The sequence below is a fragment of the Heteronotia binoei genome, chromosome 13 (genome assembly GCF_032191835.1).
Source record: "Heteronotia binoei isolate CCM8104 ecotype False Entrance Well chromosome 13, APGP_CSIRO_Hbin_v1, whole genome shotgun sequence".
In the NCBI taxonomy this organism is placed as follows: Eukaryota; Metazoa; Chordata; class Lepidosauria; order Squamata; family Gekkonidae; genus Heteronotia; species Heteronotia binoei.
The window spans coordinates 51,480,070-51,500,364 of record NC_083235.1 but is presented as its reverse complement, the minus strand read 5'-3'; the positions used below and the strand labels follow the sequence as shown (position 1 = coordinate 51,500,364).

Below are 20,295 nucleotides of genomic sequence, written 5' to 3'. Positions count from 1 at the left end.
AAGGGTGTCAAACATGCGGCCCAGGGACTGAATCAGCCCCCCGGAGGGCTCCCATCAGGCCCCTGAGCAACTGGTTCTTGTCTGCTTCCTTCTCCCTCTCTCTTGCTTCCTTCTGCATCTCAGTTGCTTTGCAAGGCTTGCTCAATCGCACAGCAGCTACAGAGCAAAACCTCTATTTTCTCCATTGGTTGAGGTTCCCCTACCTCCTGGTCCCCTGGGGAGGGAGGGAAAGAGCTAGAGCTTCCTTTGCTCAGTTCCCTGGATTCCATGGGAGAAATACAAAGAAAGCACCTTTAAGACCAAGTGCTAATGTTTTAAGCATGTTTTGCTTTAAGGGTTTTTTTTAAAAAAAAAAATCTTTAATTCTGTTTGTCTGTGTCCTTTAAAAAGTTAATATCTCTGCTACCTAATCTTAAATAGGTACACACATGACCCGGCCCAACATGGCCTAGCCCAACAAAGTCTTATTTATGTCAGATCTGGCCCTCATAACAAATGAGTTTGACACCCCTGATCTAATTCATCCAGGAATGCCTGAAGTTGTCTAGCCACCACCCATTCAAGAATGTTGAATTATTGACACTGATCGAGAATTATTCAAATATCCTGGATTCAGAGCAGACATATTTAGCAGTGGATGCACCATGGCCTGTCTCAAGGCTGGGATGACTACCCCCTCTCTCAAGGAGGCATTAACTAGTTCTTTGGCTCAGTCAGCCACCCCCTGCCCCTGATTTTAAGTAGCTGGGAAAGGCAGGGGATCACACAAGCAGGTGGCATGCATCAAACTTCCAAGGATCCTGTCCACATCCTTAGACTGAATAAACGAAAAATTATAACAGCTGGAAAAGTTAGAACTCTGGCACCATCTGAACCTGTCACTGCTAATGTAGAGTCCAAGGTGATACAGATGCAAGAGATTTTATCTGCAAAGTGTTGAGCAAAATGGTCAGAACAGGCCACCAAACAGTCCACCTCATCCTGCAGGCCAGATCCTAAGGAATCTCTGATCTCCTAGGCTAGAACTACTCTACTGGCCTACATTATGCAGATACAATCATGGCAGAAAATTATTGTTTCTTTGCTGCCATCACCACCATGGAGTACACTTTAAAATTAGCTTTAGCCAGTGTCTTATTGGATTCGTTCTGAATCTCCACCATTGCTTTCGATGTTTTTTTGACCCACAGCTGCTCAATAAACCAAGGGCTACCTGAGCGCTAACACCTGAGAGAAGGCATCAATGGGAGATTGTGTCAACAGCCTGGATATCTCATTTTGGAGGTCAATCTAGACCATCACAGAAATACTAATCTTATCAACAGGAAAATGCCCTTCAGATATCAAAAAGCCATTCTGGAGGTTTTAACACATCTTCTACCTCTACAGAGTCCTGATATCCCTATGAGTGTAAACTTGAGCAAATAATTATGTCCATGACAAAGAAATAATCTCAATTATTCTACCCTCAGATCACATTCATCCTGCCCACAACAAAATGCCAGGTCAAGAGCATGACCTGCACAATATGTAGGAACAGTTAACACCCAAGACAGGCTCATGGTGGTCATGGACTGCATGATATGCTGAACCACTTCTCACAAGATAATCTTGGCATGAATGCTGACATCCCCCAAGTAAACTAGCCCTAGGGTCTTCATCACCACCCCTAAGACCATTTCTGTATCAGCTCAAGAAGGGAAAATGTTAAGCTGTAGGGCGAGTGATACGCTAACAGAATCCCATCCTGTTTCACAATCCCTACATTAGGTACACAGCCTTAAAACTGGAAATGTCCTGGATGGGGCACTGTCCAAGGGGGACAGAGACTGTAGGCCAGTGACACCACCTCCCCACCTGCCAGACCTATGCTGAGGTATCACCAGGTACCCTGGGGGAGAGGTTAAACCATCCTCTCCCAGTAATACATACCCTGGATACATTCACATTGCACTAAATAATGAATTTTGCAACAGGATTTTTACTGTATAAGAATAGCAAAAATCCAGTTGCAAAACACATTATTCAGTGTAGTGTGAACGCACCTCCCATCAGCCCTCTCAGTCAGAATTATATGGCTTTAATTAAGCAGGGAAGAAAAGGAAGAAATAAAGTGAAAAAATTACAGCCTTGAGATAGGATTACCTGAGGATTCAGACATATGAAATAGTATGACTTGGTAGCAATAACATGTCTAGGAATATAGACATTGTTTTAAAAATAAAGCTTATAAAGGGATCATAGCAGGAGCTGTGGCTTGGGTCCCAGTATCCACAATATCAAGGTAGACAACTAAACCCACACAACGCAGAGTGTCACAGGCAAGAAAGATTTTTCCTTTCAAAGAAAGATAAAAAGCAGCAAGCCAGAAGTCAGCCTCCCCCCTGCAGGATTCTCCATAAAACAGACTAAGCTGGATAGTTTATGAGGACAAGTCTGCATGCCTTCCTGACCCAAGTTGATGCCTCCTTTTTGAACATTTCTCTCTCTCTCTCCTTTCAGTTTGGAATGAGGGGAAGCTGAGTTTCTTGAAACAAAGACACTTAAGCATGAGGCATTTCATTGATTCAGTACTGGGTCATTGTGCTCCAGATAGGCTTGCCAATCGCCAAGTCCCAGCGGGGGTTCTCCCACTTTCCCAGGCTCCTTCCCGCCCCCAGTCAGCTGGCCAGCAGGGGGAAGCCCCGCCCCCACAACCACCATGTGACTTTCCTACTCCAGAGGCTTCAGTCGGGGGCTCTGGGTGGGCTGTTTTTTGAGGTAGATGCACCAAATTTTCAGTATAGCATCTAGTGCCTCTCCCCAAAATATCCCCCAAGTTTCAAAACGATTGGACCAGGGGGTCCAATTCTATGAGCCCCAAAAGAAGGTGCCCCAATCCATTATTTCTTATGGAAGGAAGGCATTTTAAAAAGTGTGCTGTCCCTTTAAATGTGATGGCCAGAACTCCCTTGAAGTTCAATTATGCTTGCCACACCCTTGCTCCTGGCTCTGCCCCTGAAGTCTCCTGGCTCCACCCCCAAAGTCCCCAGATATTTCTTGAATTGGACTTGGCAACCCTAGCTCCAGATGGCTCTCACTCTGCTTGTCTCAAAACACTACCAGGGAAAATGGAAATTCTGAAAGACAGAGCTGTAAAATGTGAATGAATTTACAACACTGCCAGTAAATTAGTATATAAGAAAAGTCCTGCTGGATGAAATGAGTGGCTCATCTAGAACAAAGTAGCAGCCAAGTCGCACCTTTAAGACCAACAAAGTTTTATTCAGAACATAAGCTTTCATATGCAGGCATACTTCTTCAGACAAGGGGATAAAGTATGCCTGCATACGAAAGCTTACGTTCTGAATAAAACTTTGTTGATCTTAAAGGTGAAACTTGACTGCTACTTTGTTCTACTGCTTCAGACCAACACAGCTGCCCACTTGGATCTATCTGAGTGGCTCATCTAGTCCAGCATCCTGCTTCACATAGCAGTCAACCCACTTAGGCTCTGAGTGGTTGTGTAAGGCATTATCCCAAAAAAGGTTTATTGCTCAGATGCATTGTAATCCTACTATGGTATTTCCTCCAATCAATAAAATCCTTGCATGATACCTAGGGCTAAGATAAGGCAAAACTGGCCTCAAAACAATATACTGTCTGAAAAGAGGGGCTTTGCAGAATACAATATCAAGAGGATAGGTCAATCATCCTCCAGTCCAGTCATCTGACTCAAGACAAGAAACTTCACATCTGAATCCCTCAACAGATTGGCCCACAGTTTTCAGATTACAAACATGCCCCAGATGGACAGACAGTGTGAACCAACAAGCCACATCCTGACCAAGATACCTGGAAGCCAAAAATACTTCTCCAATAAACCAACTCTGTTAGTAGGTCACATGGCGAAAAGGGGGAAGGCATATTAATGCATCTGGAAAAGTTTCAGGTGCTTCTTGAACACAAGACAAACCCTCTCTCCCTCAACAGGAGAATTTTCCCCCTGAATCTATTTATTTATTTAGGAAGACAGTGGAGGTCCAGAAAAGAAATGAAAAAGGGGGGAAAGAGAGTTATACAGCATAATTGTGTTTGCAAGGACCCTCATGTAATACAAAATGTGTAAGGCAGAAAATATTTTCCCTCACATCTTCCATATTATTACAGGGTAAATATTTATTAGGAGCCCTGTGACAGAGTGGTAAGCTACAGTACTGCAGTCCTAGCAATGCTCATGACCTGAGCTCAATCCCGGCAGAAGCTGGGTTCAGGTAGCTAGCTCAAGGTTGACTCAGCCTTCCATCCTTTTAAGGTCAGTAAAATGAGTACCCAGCTTGCTGGGCATAAAGTTTAGATAACTGGGGAAGGCAATGGCAAACCACTCATAAAAAGTCTGCCATGAAAACATTGTGATGCGACGTCACCCCAGAGTCAGAACCGAGTGGTGCTTGCACAGGGGACTACCTTTTAAAATATTTATTGACTTAATAAGTAATACATGCATGTAGGTGAAATACAAATAATTTTGTGACTCAAGTAGTAAACCCCAGACTTCCCGGTTAGTGTGTGATGACTCTCTGTTTATGACTCTTGTTGTGAAAACAGTAACTAAGAAAAATGCATTCATGGAGCTATACTTGATGTGCTTCCTGTAGGAAAAAACAGTTTTTTCATGCAGCCAATGCAACCTGTAATGCTGCCCTAATTGTGGTATTTCTGAGCAGGCACTTTGCCCCCCTTTAACAACTCTTGCACTGTCTGCTTGTCACAGAGCTGTTAACATTCAACATGAGGCTCTAACTTCAGCACCACATCTGCATTACCTGATAAATTTCTACTTGTGAACTCATGCTACTGCTCACACATTACATTTTACATGTATGACAGTCATACATGTCTTTAAATCCAAGAAAATGGATTGTGCAGATTAGCGACAGGCATTTCTTATGCCCTATTTTCATCACCTGTGCAAGTTTCATATGAAGACCGCTGCAATCAAGATGCTACATGTAACTTTTCCTCCTATTGGCTCAATCTGTTACAGCTACAAGAGCAATGGGATGTGGAATGGTATTGTATAACCCAATCTAATCATATCTCAGAAGTGAAGTAGGGACAGCATTTGAATGATGATCACGCAGGGAAGTTCTGCAAAGGGAAGCAATGGCAACCCATCCCTGCCTTGAAAGCCCCTTGCTGGGGTCATCATGCGTCGATTGCAATCTGAAAGCATATTTCATGCATAACAACAACAACAACAACTTTTATTTGTATCCCGCCCTCCCCGCCGGAGCAGGCTCAGGGCGGCTAACAACATGATTCATACATTGATTATACAAAATTGAATAAAACTACATTTAACAGTTTAATTAAAATTCTGGTTAAATTTTTAAAATTAATAAAAAGTGCTAATGCTATTTTACTTTTATGATGGCGGTTTTCTTAACAATTTCCTTCTTCTTCAGCGAAAGCCAATCGGAAGAGGATGGTCTTACAGGCCCTGCGGAACTGTTCAAGGTCCCGCAGGGCCCGTATTTCCTCTGGAAGTTGGTTCCATAGGCTTGGAGCCATAGAGGAGAAAGCCCGCTTGGAGCCACAGAGGAGAAAGCATACAAGAGCAACAGTGCTTACAGAAAGTTGCTAACATTACTCAGGGATTAGCAATATGTATACTGCCACTGATCAACCATTGGTATTAATATCAGTAAGCAGGTGCCACAGAAGAGATATTACATACAAAGCTGGAGAGAGGGTTAGGGGTGCTGCAACAGTCTTCCAGGGAAATTAACTGAGTTTATTAAACTGAGTTAGTCCTTGAAGGAACAGCAGGAATTATCACAGTATGCCATGCTTTTTTGTAGGGGAGACTGTTCGTAGATCTCTCTCTCTACTATGGTGGGAGATTTTTTTTTTTTTCCTGCTTGATCACAATGCTACTTTTGCAGCCAGGTCTGCTTATTCTGGAATCTTACAAACACACAATATGGACCAAATGATTCCTAGAATTTTTGTTTAAATGACAGTTTCTCAGTCAGTATACTATTCAGCCTACTAATGAGTTTTAAATTCCTGTGGATAAGCTATACCAATTAGGGGACCAGTTCATATAATGAATTTTTTCTTAAAATCAAGGAAGGAAGGAAGGAAGGAAGGAAGGAAGGAAGGAAGGAAGGAAGGAAGGAAGGAAGGAAGGAAGGAAGGAAGGAAGGAAGGGAGGGAGGAAGGGAGGGAGGGAGGGAGGGAGGGAGGGAGGGAGGGAAATGGAGGGAAAGCAACTTTAACTTTAAATGCATTCTCTAAGTCACCGGTTGGCTTGTCTTGGAGAAGTGAGAGAAATGCCTTCTCTAAACCAACTGATGGGGCGGTGGGAGCTTTGAGAGTCGCACAATATATGTGAAAGAGCCACATGTGGCTCCCAAGCCAGTTTGGCCACCCCTGTTCTAGAAGCTTAAAATGACAACAGAATCCTTAGTTATGAGTGTTTAAGAATCACTTTTAAAATATTGGACAGTGTTAATATTATGTTAAGCAAGAAAAATTATTTTTATGTCAAGGAACATGAGAGACAACAAACTCAGTTCACTACTTCTTTTCCAGACCTATTCATAGTAGGTTCTTTAAAAGTTGCACCTTATCGACATCTTACCTTGTCACCAATATTGATGCAAGCTTTGGAATCCAAATCTCTAGGTGGCCTGAGAAATTTAAAAAAGTTGGAGAGAGAATAAAATTGATACAAGTACTTCAGAGCAGATAGGACACAAGCTATGGACACAAGATACAAGCATGGACATTCAAGTGCATGAAACACAAGCATGGATAAAGTATTTGCCTTGTTCTAATGAGATTACAACCATTGGTTTCCACTTACTCTCCACACTACCACTGCACTTCCACATTTGCCCACTCTGCCACCAGTGTCGCTGTACCCATCACTGTCATCTCCTCTTCTCTACCCTACCACACTGCTCTCTCCACCAACCATGCCTCTGCCTTTTCCCAACCCTATTGCCACTGTTTCTTTGCCCATCTTCTTGAATGATCCCCTTTACAAAGAATATTTAGCTGTCATACTAATGGTGGTCTTAAAAGAGCATGGTTATCTTTTTTTTATTTTTTGAGCTGCAAAGTCTGCACTTACACAGACTTTGCTTCTCCAGTTTGGAGTCCTCTATCTGTACATGACTCCACTGTGCAGATTTTTTGATCCACACTCTGAGGCCATATTTAGAATTAAATATAAAGAGGCTCTGCAATTTCAAGTATAAACGGTTTGTGTAGCTAAATTTTCCACAATGATCCCACTTACAGAAAACAGGGCTTAAGAAATAGAAGGAGGCAGCAAGAAAAGAGTTACAAGCAAAAACATAAATAAGAAATGTCCTATTTATAAGCAGCCTATATATAAGCAATATAACAAATACTATTTGCCTATATATAAGCAATATAACAAATACGATTTTTCTTGTATTAATGTCTGACAGAAATAGCTAACACTAAGTTGGCCAGTACAAGTTTCGCTATAAATCTCCTTTTTTATCGTGGCACATCAGTCATTTTTAAACAGGGTTCTAATGTATACCAAAAATGCCAGAATACAAAATGGCACAGGCAAAATAAGAGGTGTTTATATAGCCCAGGTAAATCCAAAGCTTTTAGGCTTTGTGTGTGTGTGTGTCATACATGCTAACAAGCAGTGTTTTCTGTATTTCTTAAGATTGCTAAGTAGTGACTGAGCCATATAAGAAGCAGGAAGCCTCCTTAGGCTGGAGGAAGATTCCTTGGAAAATGGTTGGAGTCACTCCTCTGGACAAAATTCTCTTATCTTGGAAAGATTTATTTAGGACTAATATTGAAAATGACCTATTGTTACGTTATCTCAGGGTCAAAATAGACATTACAATAAGTGTAGTTGCTAGCAAAAATGGTCACCACTGGATTAGTTCCTTATCATCAACTGTCAATAGCATGGAGCTGTGGAGCTAATGATGAGCATGAACTGTGATATCTCAACATAAGACAAGTTCTTCAGTGCATTATAGCAAGAAAGGGAGTAACTTTATGGACCCATTTCACTCTGGATTCAGGACAGGATTTGGAATAGAGATAGTATGGCTTGCCTTGATTGATGCCCTCTATCTAGAACTAGATAGGGGGATGTCACTTTGCTAGTTCACCTGGATTTCTCAGCAGCCCTTGATAATATCCTACTAAGCCACCTCTCAGCACAGGGAGTAAGGGGCACTGTATTACAGAGGTTCAAGTCCTATCAGGGGAGGTCCCAGAAGCTGTGTTGGGGGGAGGATTCCTGCCCTGCTCCATAGCTATAGGTCTGTGGGGTTCTGCAGGATTCCATCTTATCTCCAATGCCATTTAATATCTATATTAAATAGAAGCCACTGGGAGATGTGGTGTTACCAATATAGATGATACCCAACTCTACCTTTCTTTTCCACCTAATTCTGAGGAAGCTGTTGATGTTCTGAACAGGTGCTTGGAGCCAGTAATGGGCTGGGTGAGGGTAAACAAGTTGAAACTTAATCCTGACACAGCAGAGGTTCTCTGAGTCAAGCTGAAAGGCAGGCCAGGGACTCAAGATATTTCCTGTCTTACATGGAGTTATACTCCTCTTGAAAAGCCGGGTTCATAGCTTGGGAATGCTGCTTGACACAGAAGTCATCTTAGAAAACGAGACAGTTCCATGGACTTGAAATGCTTTTGCCCAGCTTTGGCTAGTGCATCGACTGTGCCTGCTCCTGGTTCTGTTAGATCTAGCTGCAGTGATCCATGCCTTAGTTACATCTAGACCACACTACTGCAATGCACTCCACTTGGAGCTACTCTTGAAGAGTGTTTGGAAGCTAAAACAGATTGCTGGTCAGAGCCAGCAGTTGGGATCATGTGACCCTGATACTAAAGCAATTACACTGGCTACCAATCCACTCCCAAGAAGAAGAAAAAGAAGAATTGCAGATTTATACCCCACCCTTTTCTCTGAATCAGAGACACAGAGCGACTTACAATCTCCTGTATCTTCTCCCCCCACAACAGACACCCTGTGAGGTGGGTGGGGATGAGAGAATGCTCCCAGAAGCTGCCCTTTCAAGGACAAACTCCTACAAGAGCTATGGCTGACCCAAGGCCATTCCAGCAGCTGTAAGTGGAGGAGTGGGGAATCAAACCCGGACACTTAACCACTACACCAAACATTATTGGAATGTATTATTAGCACCAAATTGTTTTAAAAATGTTTTAATTGTTATATTGTTTAAGGTTTTAATTAGTTAATGTTTAATATCTGTACATGTTTTTACTGTTGTGAGCCGTCCTGAGCCTGCTTCAGTGGGGAGGGCGGGATATAAATCCAAATAAATAAATAAACTGGATCTCCCTTGGAGCCAATGATGAGCAATTCAAGGTGTTAGTTTTGTCCTTTAAAGCCTCCATGGCTTGGGATGAGGGTATCTGAAGGACTGCCTTCTCCCATACATTTCTGCCCAGGATTTAAGATCATAGGCAGAGGCTCTCCTGACTGTCCCACCAATCAAAGAACCTCAGCACGAGAAAGGACATTTTCACTGGTAGCTCCACAAATATGGAACAACCTCCCCAGGGAGGTGCTCTCGGCCCTGTCACTGTCAAGACAGTTTTATTTAGGACTGCATTTTGACTGATGTCGTGTTTAATTTCTTAGCAGTCCTAATCAGAGTTTTGTAATTGTGACTTTTTATGGGTTTCTCTGTTGTTTTATTTATATTGTTTTTATAGTGTGTTTATAATTATTTATGTGATTAAGCCACGTTGAATTCTGCAAGGTATAAAGGTGGCTAATAAATGTTTTAAATAAAAAAATAACCAGACATGCAATGGTCATTTTGGGCAGTAGCCACATATTCTGCTGTGATGTCACATTTAAACCTGCAAAAAGCGCATAATGTTGAGGCTCTAACAACACTATAAATCATTACAGAGGATCCAAAAGTTAACAGCCCTAATTTTAACCTTTATCCATTCTCCAGAAACTGAGCTCTAAAAATCCATTCCTGTCAGATAATTTTACAGACCTCTGCTCTTGGCACTGTATCCTCCATGTCCTGACTCAACCCCTTCTGTGCCCAAGAAACACTTATGCTATTCTAGATATTCTTATATTACAGGCATATCTAATGTCCCCACTGAGGTATCTGGACATGGGACTTTATAAATTTGCATCTGCTACCAACTACTAATGATATGGGACCCTTTTAAAAAGGTCAAAAAGGAATTTACTGTACCCAAGAAAAATAAAATTCAATATAATGGAAACTTGAGTCTCAACAAGTATTTCCATTAACATTATCATCTAGTTCCTGGTAAAGATTAAGCTTCATTTCCTTGCTTTGGATGCTGCTTTGTCTGTTGAGGTGGGAGCGGAAAGGTTGTAAGTGCATTCAGAGAAGAACCAAAAGTTAAACACACCTCTTTTTGAAAGAAAGGAATGCAGCGAACACAGTACATGAAAGAGAAAATAACATCATGTTGCTCAGGTCTAGCACCAGATTGGACAAGTTAAAGAAAAAGAAGACGAGATTGGATTTATATCCTGCCTTTCACTACCTGAAGGAGTCTCAGAGAGGCCTACAATCTCCTTTCCCTTCCCCTTCCCACAACAGAGCTGAGGGAGGTGGAGGTGGTGGAGCTGAGAGAGCTCTCCCAGAACTGCCCTTGAGCAGAACAGCTCTGTGAGAACTTGTGATTGACTCAAGGTCACATCAGCAGGTGCATGTGGAGAAGTGGGGAATCAAACCTGGTTCTCCCAAATAAAAGTCCACACACCCACTACACCAAACTGGCTCTCAAACTCACCTCTAGCTTCTTAGAGTGATAGAAGCTACCTAATTAATTGTAGAGGGAATGTCTAACAAATAAGCAAACTTTAATGAACTAAAATACTCTCCCTTAGGTTGCAATACAAACACATTTAACTGAAACAAATGAGATTTGTTTCCATGTATTCATATGTATTTCTCTTTTATCCTGTGTCAAGAACAGGCTGAGAAATCAGTCAACTAGACAACCAATTAAGGAAATAAGGTGATAATCAGGAACTGAGTGGTCAGTGTTGCTCCTAAGGATTTTTAGTGTCTCCATGCCATTTGTCTCACAAGAATTGTCAGTGATATGTCACTTGAGAACACAATATGCCACCAAGAGTAAACAAAATTGATCATTACTACTTTAGTGAAGTATAAAGGTAAAGGTAGTCCCCTGTGCAAGCACCAGTCATTTTTCAACTTTGGGGTGACGTTACTTTCACAACGTTTTCACGGCAGACTTTTTATGGGGAGCAGTGTTAAAGCTGCAGTCCTAAGCTCTGCTCACGACCTGAGTTCGATCCCCGGCGGTAGCTGGTTTTTCAGGTAGCCGGCTCGAGGTTGACTCAGCCTTCCATCCTTCCTTTTTCGGTAAAATGAGTACCCAGGTTGCTGGGGGGGAAGTGTAAATGACTGGGGAAGGCAATGGCAAACCACCCCATAAAAAGTCTGCCGTGAAAATGTTGTGAAAGCAACATCACCCCAGAGTTGGAAATGACTGGTGCTTGCACAGGGGACCTTTCCTTTCCTTTTCCTTGCCATTGCCTTCCCCAGTCATCTACACTTTCCCCTCAGCAAGCTGGGTACTCATTTTACCGACCTCAGAAGGATGGAAGGCTAGGTCAACCTGCAGCCAACTACCTGAACCCAGCTTCCACTGGGATCAAACTCAGGTCGTGAGCAGAGGGCTCTGACTGCAGTACTGCAGCTTTACCACTCTGTGCCACGGGGCTCTTAGTGAAGTATAGGGATGGGCATAAACCAGCTCGTGAACTAAAGTTAATGACAGTTTTGGGCCAGTTTGTTGTTCAAGAAGTAAAGATTGTGGCAGGTTTACCAGCATGAACTTTCCACGAACTTTCAATCTGTTCATGGTGGTTCATGAACAGATACGTTTCCAGACAAATTATTTCTGTTCAGTCTAAATGTTTACCAAATTTCCAAGCAATGGCACAGGGGTGGGGTCAGGATTGAAGGGCACATAGAGGAGTATCCATCAGCAGTCCCCTGCGACTTTGATGTCTCTAGCTTGCACCAGATCTGTTCTATAAACTCCTAACCCTCTGCTTGTCTTTTCCTGGGGACACTTTCTTTGGGGGGGCCATAATTCGGACCCCATAAACCTAATCCTCACCAAACTTGGAGGGCAAGTGGAGGAGAATCAGCCAGAGATCCCCTGCGAATTTGGTATCTCTAGCAAGTCATGAACTTCATGAACCAAACTGGTTAGTTTGGTGGCTAAATGTTTGTGATGGTTCATGGTTTGCAAACCAGGCATGCCATGAACTGAACCACATTTTCCTGGTTTGTGTCCACTGCTAGTGAGTTACTTTATGGAACTGCTTACAGTATTTCCAAACCAGAAGTTCTGATTGTTTTCATGCTAAAAAGATGACAGCATCCCTGAGCATCATCAGGAACTACTTTTAAAATATCCTGAATCTGTCATTTAAAGAACTTAGTCAAAATCCCTGAAATAGTTGTAGTGTTAATCTATTGATTACAATCATTGTCAGGGAACAGGCCCATTACCCTTATTTGCAAATTAACCAGTCAACAGGAAATGAAAGCCATGTCATACCAACAATCATCATCACAAGCTTGAAATGTTCACAAAATACAGCTGCAACATCACATAATTCTGACCCTGGGCATTTTTAAAATACTGTACTACAAGCCAGTGCATTGCAGTAGTTAGAGTAGTTAGACGAAATGAAGGGACCTGGTTTCAAATATCCACTATGTCAGGAAGCACAATGGTTCACCCTGGGCTTGTCATGCTCTCCCTCAGTCTAACATAAGGTTACTGTAGTTATAAAATGGATTTGGGGAAATTCATGTACAATATTATGAGTTCCTTAGAGGAAGGAATGTAACAAAAAAAAAGAGTGAAGGCTATTTTCCATCTTTTCTTCCATGCAAAAATAGATGCATTATCAAAATCAGGGTTTAGGGTAGATTAGTTGATTTGAATGGGCTGCATGATTATCAACGCTGTTTAAATCACTACTCCATCTGGAAGAACAGAAATAATTCACGGTTTCTCCACTCTATCGTCCATGAATGTGTGGATCAAATGAGTGATTGAGCTACATAATAGGACAAATAATTTCTATCAACAATTCTTTCCTTTGTACAATAGCTTCAATTCTTCCCCACCCCTCAACACTACCACAATATCATCTCAAAACATACGTAGAGCTTGTCTGTGGTTGTTCAAATGCTTCTTTAGGAATTTTCAACCCTGGATTTTTCTTCCTCCCTGTGAAATAAGAGGGGAAGAGAGAAACATTTAGAGACATTTTGCATTGCATTTTGATCATGTAACACAGTTTGTCTGCGGTGCTATGCCATCCTTAGAGCCTCAAGCTGCCCCAGAAAATAGAAAAAAGGGGCAGCTAAAGCCACATCACCACCACACCTCATTTTTAGACCCAGAGAACAGAGGCCAAAAATGCCAGGGAGGAAGTAGTATGGATTAGACTCTGACACTCAGAAGGGAAAATATCAAGTTCCTTTTCCAGATTCTCTTTCATAGCTAGGTGTTAGCAAACATCTCTTCAAAATTCCTTTTGCCTCTTCTCTGTTTCCTAATAATTTCCCTCATGCTGGTTAGATTTCTTTAAAAGGATATTAAATTCTGCTTGTAAAAAAAATTATATCTCACATGTGTGCAGCGCTGGCATAACGGCATAATGATAAAGCTCCATCAGAAGACTGAAAAACACATTTTTAGTTTTCAGGATACAGAAAAAATACGAAAATGTGTGGGCAATATAAGAGGGGAACTGGGAACACAAAATGGAACTTTGGGCAGGATTTCTAGGCAAAAGAACTTTCAGTGAAAAACTGTGCCGTTTCTCATTGCTCAGTCCCTCACTCTGTCCCTTCCTTACCCTGTTAACTCAAGTATTTTACAATCCATGACATCACACATGAAGCAACACTTAACTAAGGCAGCTTTACACATCTTGGAGAATGTACTCTCAATGCACTATAGCAATCACTTGCAACTGGACTTTCCTGTTTCAGTTGCAAACGATTATTATAATGCTTTGAAAAGTGCATTATTCAACAATGCATGAAAGCAGAAGAGACACAAATTAACCATTTTATTCAAAACTACATAAATTAAATAATTTATTCCAAGGTTAAAATTAAGGCTTTGTTAGTACAGAATTTGGGTGCTTTGTGTAGATGACAGAAGCCTATCACTGACAGCCAGCAGAAGTAGATACACGGGTAACACAACACTGCGTATCTTTGTTTATACACTGACTTTTGTTTCTTTAAATCAATTTAACCTGAATTATGTTAAAACAGAAAACAAAGTCTTCCCAAACTATTTTAAGCTTTAGTTGAGATAGGACATAAGCCAAAAACTTTAACAAGCCAACACAAATAAAAAAGATGCATTTATATTAGTGTCAAGTTCAGAAAAGCAACATAAATCATACAAAACCAGGAAAAAAACCAGGATAAATGCAGATGCTCTTTGGATATATCACAAAACACCTGGGTACCAGAGAGTATAGGCAATTCATTCTAGCCTAAATTGTAAGAATTACTGTGCTGTTTTCAAATACCAGAAGATTAGTCTTCAGGCAGACCAATCCTGTGCTGTGCACACTCTGAAGTGGTGGTTGGCTGTGATGTGCCTGCATCACCACTTGTCATCTCCCTAAGGGAAAAGTTACATGGCAGACGCCAGGGGGAAAAGGTTTCCCCCTCCCCCCCAGATGCTGCCATGGTAGCATCTGTTGTGCTTGTGCCATGGTGTTTCATGCTAATGTTGTTGCTAGGCATAGGCAGCATGATAGACAGGACAAGCAGAGTCAATCAGGGGTCATGTGTCAAGGTGGCTGATCCATGTGTTTGTCACTGGCAGGGGTCGGGGAGGGGTGGGCTAGAAAATCCTGACTTGTGGTCAGCAGTACCCCCTAAAGAGACCAGCTCCTGTCAAAAGTCCCCACACAATGAGGCAGGACCTGGAGGGAGCCAGATACCAGTGAGTGGTTAGAGTGAGATTCCAGCACTTTGGAGCACTGCACCATTTTCTCCAGGGTGTTTGCTTGATGGGCCATGGGACTGAAACTCCAGGGGCCTGGATGTCCATATGGCCATCCTTCTGCTGTGAACAGGGGAGATGGAAGGCTTGCAGCACAATTCTTCCTGTTGCAGGAGCAATTGGGTTAGAAGAGAAACACATGGAGGAGCACACAGCAACAGCCTTTGCTGACAGCCTGGCTGGCAAAGGAAAGTCCCATAGGGAACGCCAAGCAGCACAGTGGATGCCCCCTCAGCTCCTTTGATGCGGCAAGGAACGCCCTGGGGCACTGAATCCTCAGTTCCCTCACCTGCGTTGCTCTCATGTCCAAACCAGCACCAGTTGGAGGGAGCCCTTCTTCAGCTGCATCAGGGTGATCAGCTCCTGCAAGGGAAAGGGTTCAGCCAACATGTGTCCTTGCTCAGGACTCAGGGTAGTGGGGCTTCCCAGCCACCACTGCATTCTGTGCTGGGAGAGCCCTTCCAACTGGCAAGGCAGGCTGGTCAGTGCACAGACATCATCTTAGGCCCCCTCCCCCAGCAGATGTCTAGAGAGGGTCCCCACACACTGGATCACTTGGTGCTTGGGGACTGTGGGGGAGTACTGCTTCTCCCAGGTCGGGAGTGAGAGACATCATGGCCAATGTGGCTCAGTGTGTTGCTTGTCACGGAGGGAAAGAGGAATGAGGAAAGGGTGGCTTGCTTACTTGTTCATGCATGACTGCCCCTGCAGATCTTGGGAGAGGAGATAGGATACCTGTTGGGGTCTAAAACTGGAAGAGGTCAGTTATAAAGTATGGATTTTGCTCTTCTGGTGGTGAGTTTCTGCGAAGTGCTTGGCCAGTGGCGCTCCATGCCCGCTCTGTGTTTTCCCTGCCACCAAAGTGGGTCTGCACTCACTCTAAGTCCACATGACAGGGAGCTGTCTCACGGCGTCCCATGCCACATACCCTACCCTGTGAATTGTTGTGTGACCTAAAGGAAGAATTTGCAGGGAAGGGGCTGACTGGGTGCTAGGAAGGAACACGGCTAGCACAGGGAAGAGTGCTGATTGAGCGCACCCTTACTCAGTATCCTGAGCTGCTTGGGTTCCCACGGGCATGGCCACAGCAGTGTGTGTGAATGGATTTTGACTTAACACGGCAGCCAATGGCTTTGCACCTATTCAGGAGGAAGTTCCCATGCTGGAAGCACTTAAGAGAACCACCTAAATACCACACCCCTGACACACCCACATAAGTGCCAGTGCAGAGGTTCGCACTGTAGCTTCACCAGTGGTAAGAGTGGCACAGCTGTGTCATAAACCATGGTCTATACCAGTGTTCAGGACAATAAGCGCACTGCGCTGATTTCCCCTCCGCCCATTAAGATTGCACTTTTAATCTCCTACAGCAAAACCAGAACACCTCCTTATAGTACCTTCAATACTAATAAATGTATTGTGGCACATCCTTTGTGAACTAAAATCCCTTCATGAGATTCAGCTCATTATTCCTTTTCTTGGAAAACCAGACAGGATTTCGCTAGTTGTTTCAAGCACCATGTATTCCAACATGAAACATATAGGAAAGCATTTTATCATGTCTACTACAGTATGGCTGCCCCACCAACAGAAATCAATACGAAATAAAACTACTGAACAATTATTTTTATGTCCAGATATTTCCCACGCATGCATAGGCATGTTGTCTTGTCATGCTAAAATTTACTGTTATATCACTACTGCACTTTAAGGAACACTATCATGCTTCCTACTGATCCTTTGCTGCCTCAGGTGATGTGGTAGACCAGGAGTCACTCTGGGCCCACCGGAAGTGACATGGCAGGCTAGGAGCTGTGCTGGGCCTGGCAGCAGCAATGTGGAGGGCCAGAAGCCACACTAGGCCTGGCAGCAGCGGGGAGGACTAGGAGCCACACTGGGACCAGCAGTACAGAAGATATGCTGGGCTTGCCAGCGGCATGGCAACCCACAAGCCATGCTGGGCATGGTGGCAGAGGCACAACACCCTGGGAACCACAGCAGGCACAGCAAGAAAGTGGGGAGATGCGATTCCCTCACTTGTGACTTTTGCAGCCCCACCCATCACTGAGTTGGAAAGAAAGTCTTCACTGCCACCTGCTCATTGAGCCAGCAGTCTACCCCTTCCCTGCAGAAGGTAGGTGGGGAGAGCAGCAAGGGTGGTGGATGGGGAATGCCAAGGGTGTGTGTGTATAGGGGAGGGTAATGGAGTGCCAAAAGTGAGCTAGACAGAGAGAGCTCCAATACTGGGGGTGAGTGGCGTGCCAATGGGGGGTGGGGGTGAGGAGAGCAGAAAAGATTGGCTAGGTTGATGGAGAAAACGGTGTGGAGGGAGAGGTGGGGGAAAGTTGACAGATGGAGAACAAGAGAAAGTTTTTAAATAGGGGGGTTAAGTTGACAGAAAAGGGGAGGGGTAGATTGATGGATTCTATGGCACTGTACAATGCTGAGGCTCCTCCCATCCTCAAACCCCACTCTCTCCTAGATCCACCCCCAAAGTCTCTAGCTATTTTCAAACACAGACCCACCCCATTTTCAGTGAGCAAAAGATGGGGAGGCAGCAGGCCCTTTCCAGGCCAAGTTTAGTATTTGAGGAAGGACTTATTGGGGACAGGTCTGGGCTAGGGCCACCAGCTCCAGACTTGGAAATCCTTGGAGATTTCCATAGAATCATAAAATCAAAGCATTGGACGGAGCCTCCAGGGTCATCTAGTCCAATCCTCTGCACAACGCAGGAAATCCCCCTGCTCTCCTTCTCGTGATCTAAGTTCATAGAATCTAGCCTTTGTTTAAACACCTCCAAAGAAGGAGAGCCCACCACCTCCCAAGGAAGCCTGTTCCACTGAGGAACCACTCTAACCATCAGGAAGTTCTTCCTAACGTTTAGCCAAAAGCTTTTTTGATTTAATTTCAACTCACTGGTTCCAGTCTGACCTTCTGGGACAATAGAAAACAGCTCCACACCATCCTCTATATGACAGCCCTTCAAGTACTTGAAGACAGTTATCATATGAACTCTCAGTTGTCTCCTCTACATGCTAAATATACCCAGTTTTCAACCTTTCCTCATAGGACCTGGTCTCCATCCTTGTTGCCCTCCTCTGGACATGTTCCAGCTTGTCTGTATCCTTTTCAAACTGTGGTGCCCAAAATGGAACACAATACTCTAGATGAAGTCTAGCCAGAACCAAACAATACCATCCCTGCACGTGATCTGGACATTACACTTCTGTTGCTACAGCCCAACACTGCACTGGCCTTTTTAGCTAGTGCATTACAGTGCTGACTCATGTTCAGCTTATGGTCCACTAAGACCCCTAGATCTTTTCACACAAAGTACTGCCAAGACAAGTCTCCCCCATCCTATAACTGTGTTTGATTTTTTCACGTAAATGCAGAACTTTCCATTTTTCCCTGTTATAATTAATTTTAGTTGTTTTAGACCAGCTTTCCAGCCTGTAAAGATCATCCCGTATTCTGACTGTCTTCTACTCTATTTGCTACCCCTCTAAATTTAGTATCAACTGCAAATTTAATAAGCATTCTCCCTATTCCTTCTTCCAAATCATATATAAAGATATTAAGCAAAACAGATCCCAGGACAAATCCTTGAGGCACTTCACTTGTCACTCCTCTCCAAGCGGATGAGGAGCCATTAACAAGCACTCTTTGGGTGTGATCTGTCAACCAGATCCATCTAACAGTAAAAGGGTCCAAACCACATTTTACCAACTTGTCAACAATAATAGTTTGTGGAACCTTATCAAAAGCCTTACTGAAATCAAGATAAACTACATCTACAGCATTCCCCTGATCCAGCAAGGTAGTAACTTTCTAAAAAAAAGAGATAAGGTTAGTCTGACATTTCTTTTTCTTGAGAAACCCATGCTGGCTCCTAGTAATCACAGCCATCTTTTCTAAATGCTCTAAACGATCTGTTCTAAAACTTTTTCAGGTATAGACATCAAGCTGACAGGTCAGTAGTTACCTGGATCCTCTTTTTTTCCCCTTCTTGAAGATGAGGACATTTGTCTGCCTCCAATCTTACAAGAATTCTCAAAAATAATGGACAAAGACTCAGAAATTACATCTGCAAGTTCTTTTAGAACTCCTGGATGTAATTCATCTGGCCTGAGGACTTCGTTTCATCCATCTTTTTACTTGAATATTATTGGGACACCAGTTATCTGAACGCCATCACGTTAGGGATTAGAATTTTATAATTTTATGACTGATTAACAGTTTTAATTCAATGTTGTAACCAGTATTCTCTCTAAACTGAGTTAGTGTGAACTAGCTCATAGGTTTTTAGCCTCCGGCTCACATATTTTTGTCTCAACTCAGGAAAAATGGCCCCAGAGCAAACTTAATTTATGGAGTATCTCACAACGTTAATGCTAGTACAATTTTTGCTCACAAGACTGTACAGCTTAGGGGAGCATTGGTTGTAACCCATTCTGAGCCCATTCACAGGAAAAGTGAGATAGAAATTGAATCAATCAATCAATAAATGTCTATGTGCTATCCCATGCCTATCCTAGCTGCAACTCTCTTCCTTCATCATGTGTTTGCCACGTTGAGCACCATTTCCCTCACAGGAGAAGATTGAGGAAAAGTAGGAATTGAGCAGTTCTAATCTCTCTCATTACCTGTTACAATTTCACTTTCCTGTCCCTGCAAGGGACCTATTATGTCCTTGCTCTTGTTCTTATTTTGGACATAAGTAAAGAACCATTTTTTGGTTTTTTTTAGTATCTTTTGCTAGATTAAGCTCATACTGAGCTTTAGCTTTCATAACATTCTCTCTAAAAGCATGGGTTATTTGTTTATATTCATCTTTTATTTCTCAAATCTTTAAAAAGCTGTTTATGGAGCCACCTTGGCTTCTTTAGGCTCCTCCCATTTTTCCTTCTCATAGGAATCGTTTGTGATTGTGTCTTCAGTATTTCACTTTTAAGAAACTCCCACCCCTCTTGAAGACCCTTCTCCTTAAGTATTTCTGACCATGGGATTCTACCCAGCATAACTTAAAGTTTGTCAAAGTTGCGTTCCTGACGTCCAACCTATATATCTGAGTACATGCAGCTTTTCCTTTCCCCGAGACTGTAAATTCCAAAAGTACATGGTCACTACTACCCAGGGTGCCCACTACTTTAATCTTGTCAATAGGGTTGC

At 43.0% G+C, this 20,295-nt stretch overlaps 1 protein-coding gene across 1 annotated transcript in view; it reads right to left on the bottom strand.

Annotated features, from left to right (window-relative positions):
* The window catches only part of MAP2K6 (mitogen-activated protein kinase kinase 6), a 129,278-nt gene that overhangs the window by 53,050 nt on the left and 55,933 nt on the right, over window positions 1-20,295 (bottom strand). The window contains exons 2-3 of the mRNA XM_060252309.1: window positions 13,251-13,317; window positions 6,629-6,677 (exon numbers count right to left, since the gene is read on the bottom strand). Of these exons, the coding sequence (XP_060108292.1) occupies window positions 6,629-6,677; window positions 13,251-13,317 (116 nt within the window). The remainder of the gene's footprint in view (window positions 1-6,628; window positions 6,678-13,250; window positions 13,318-20,295) is intronic.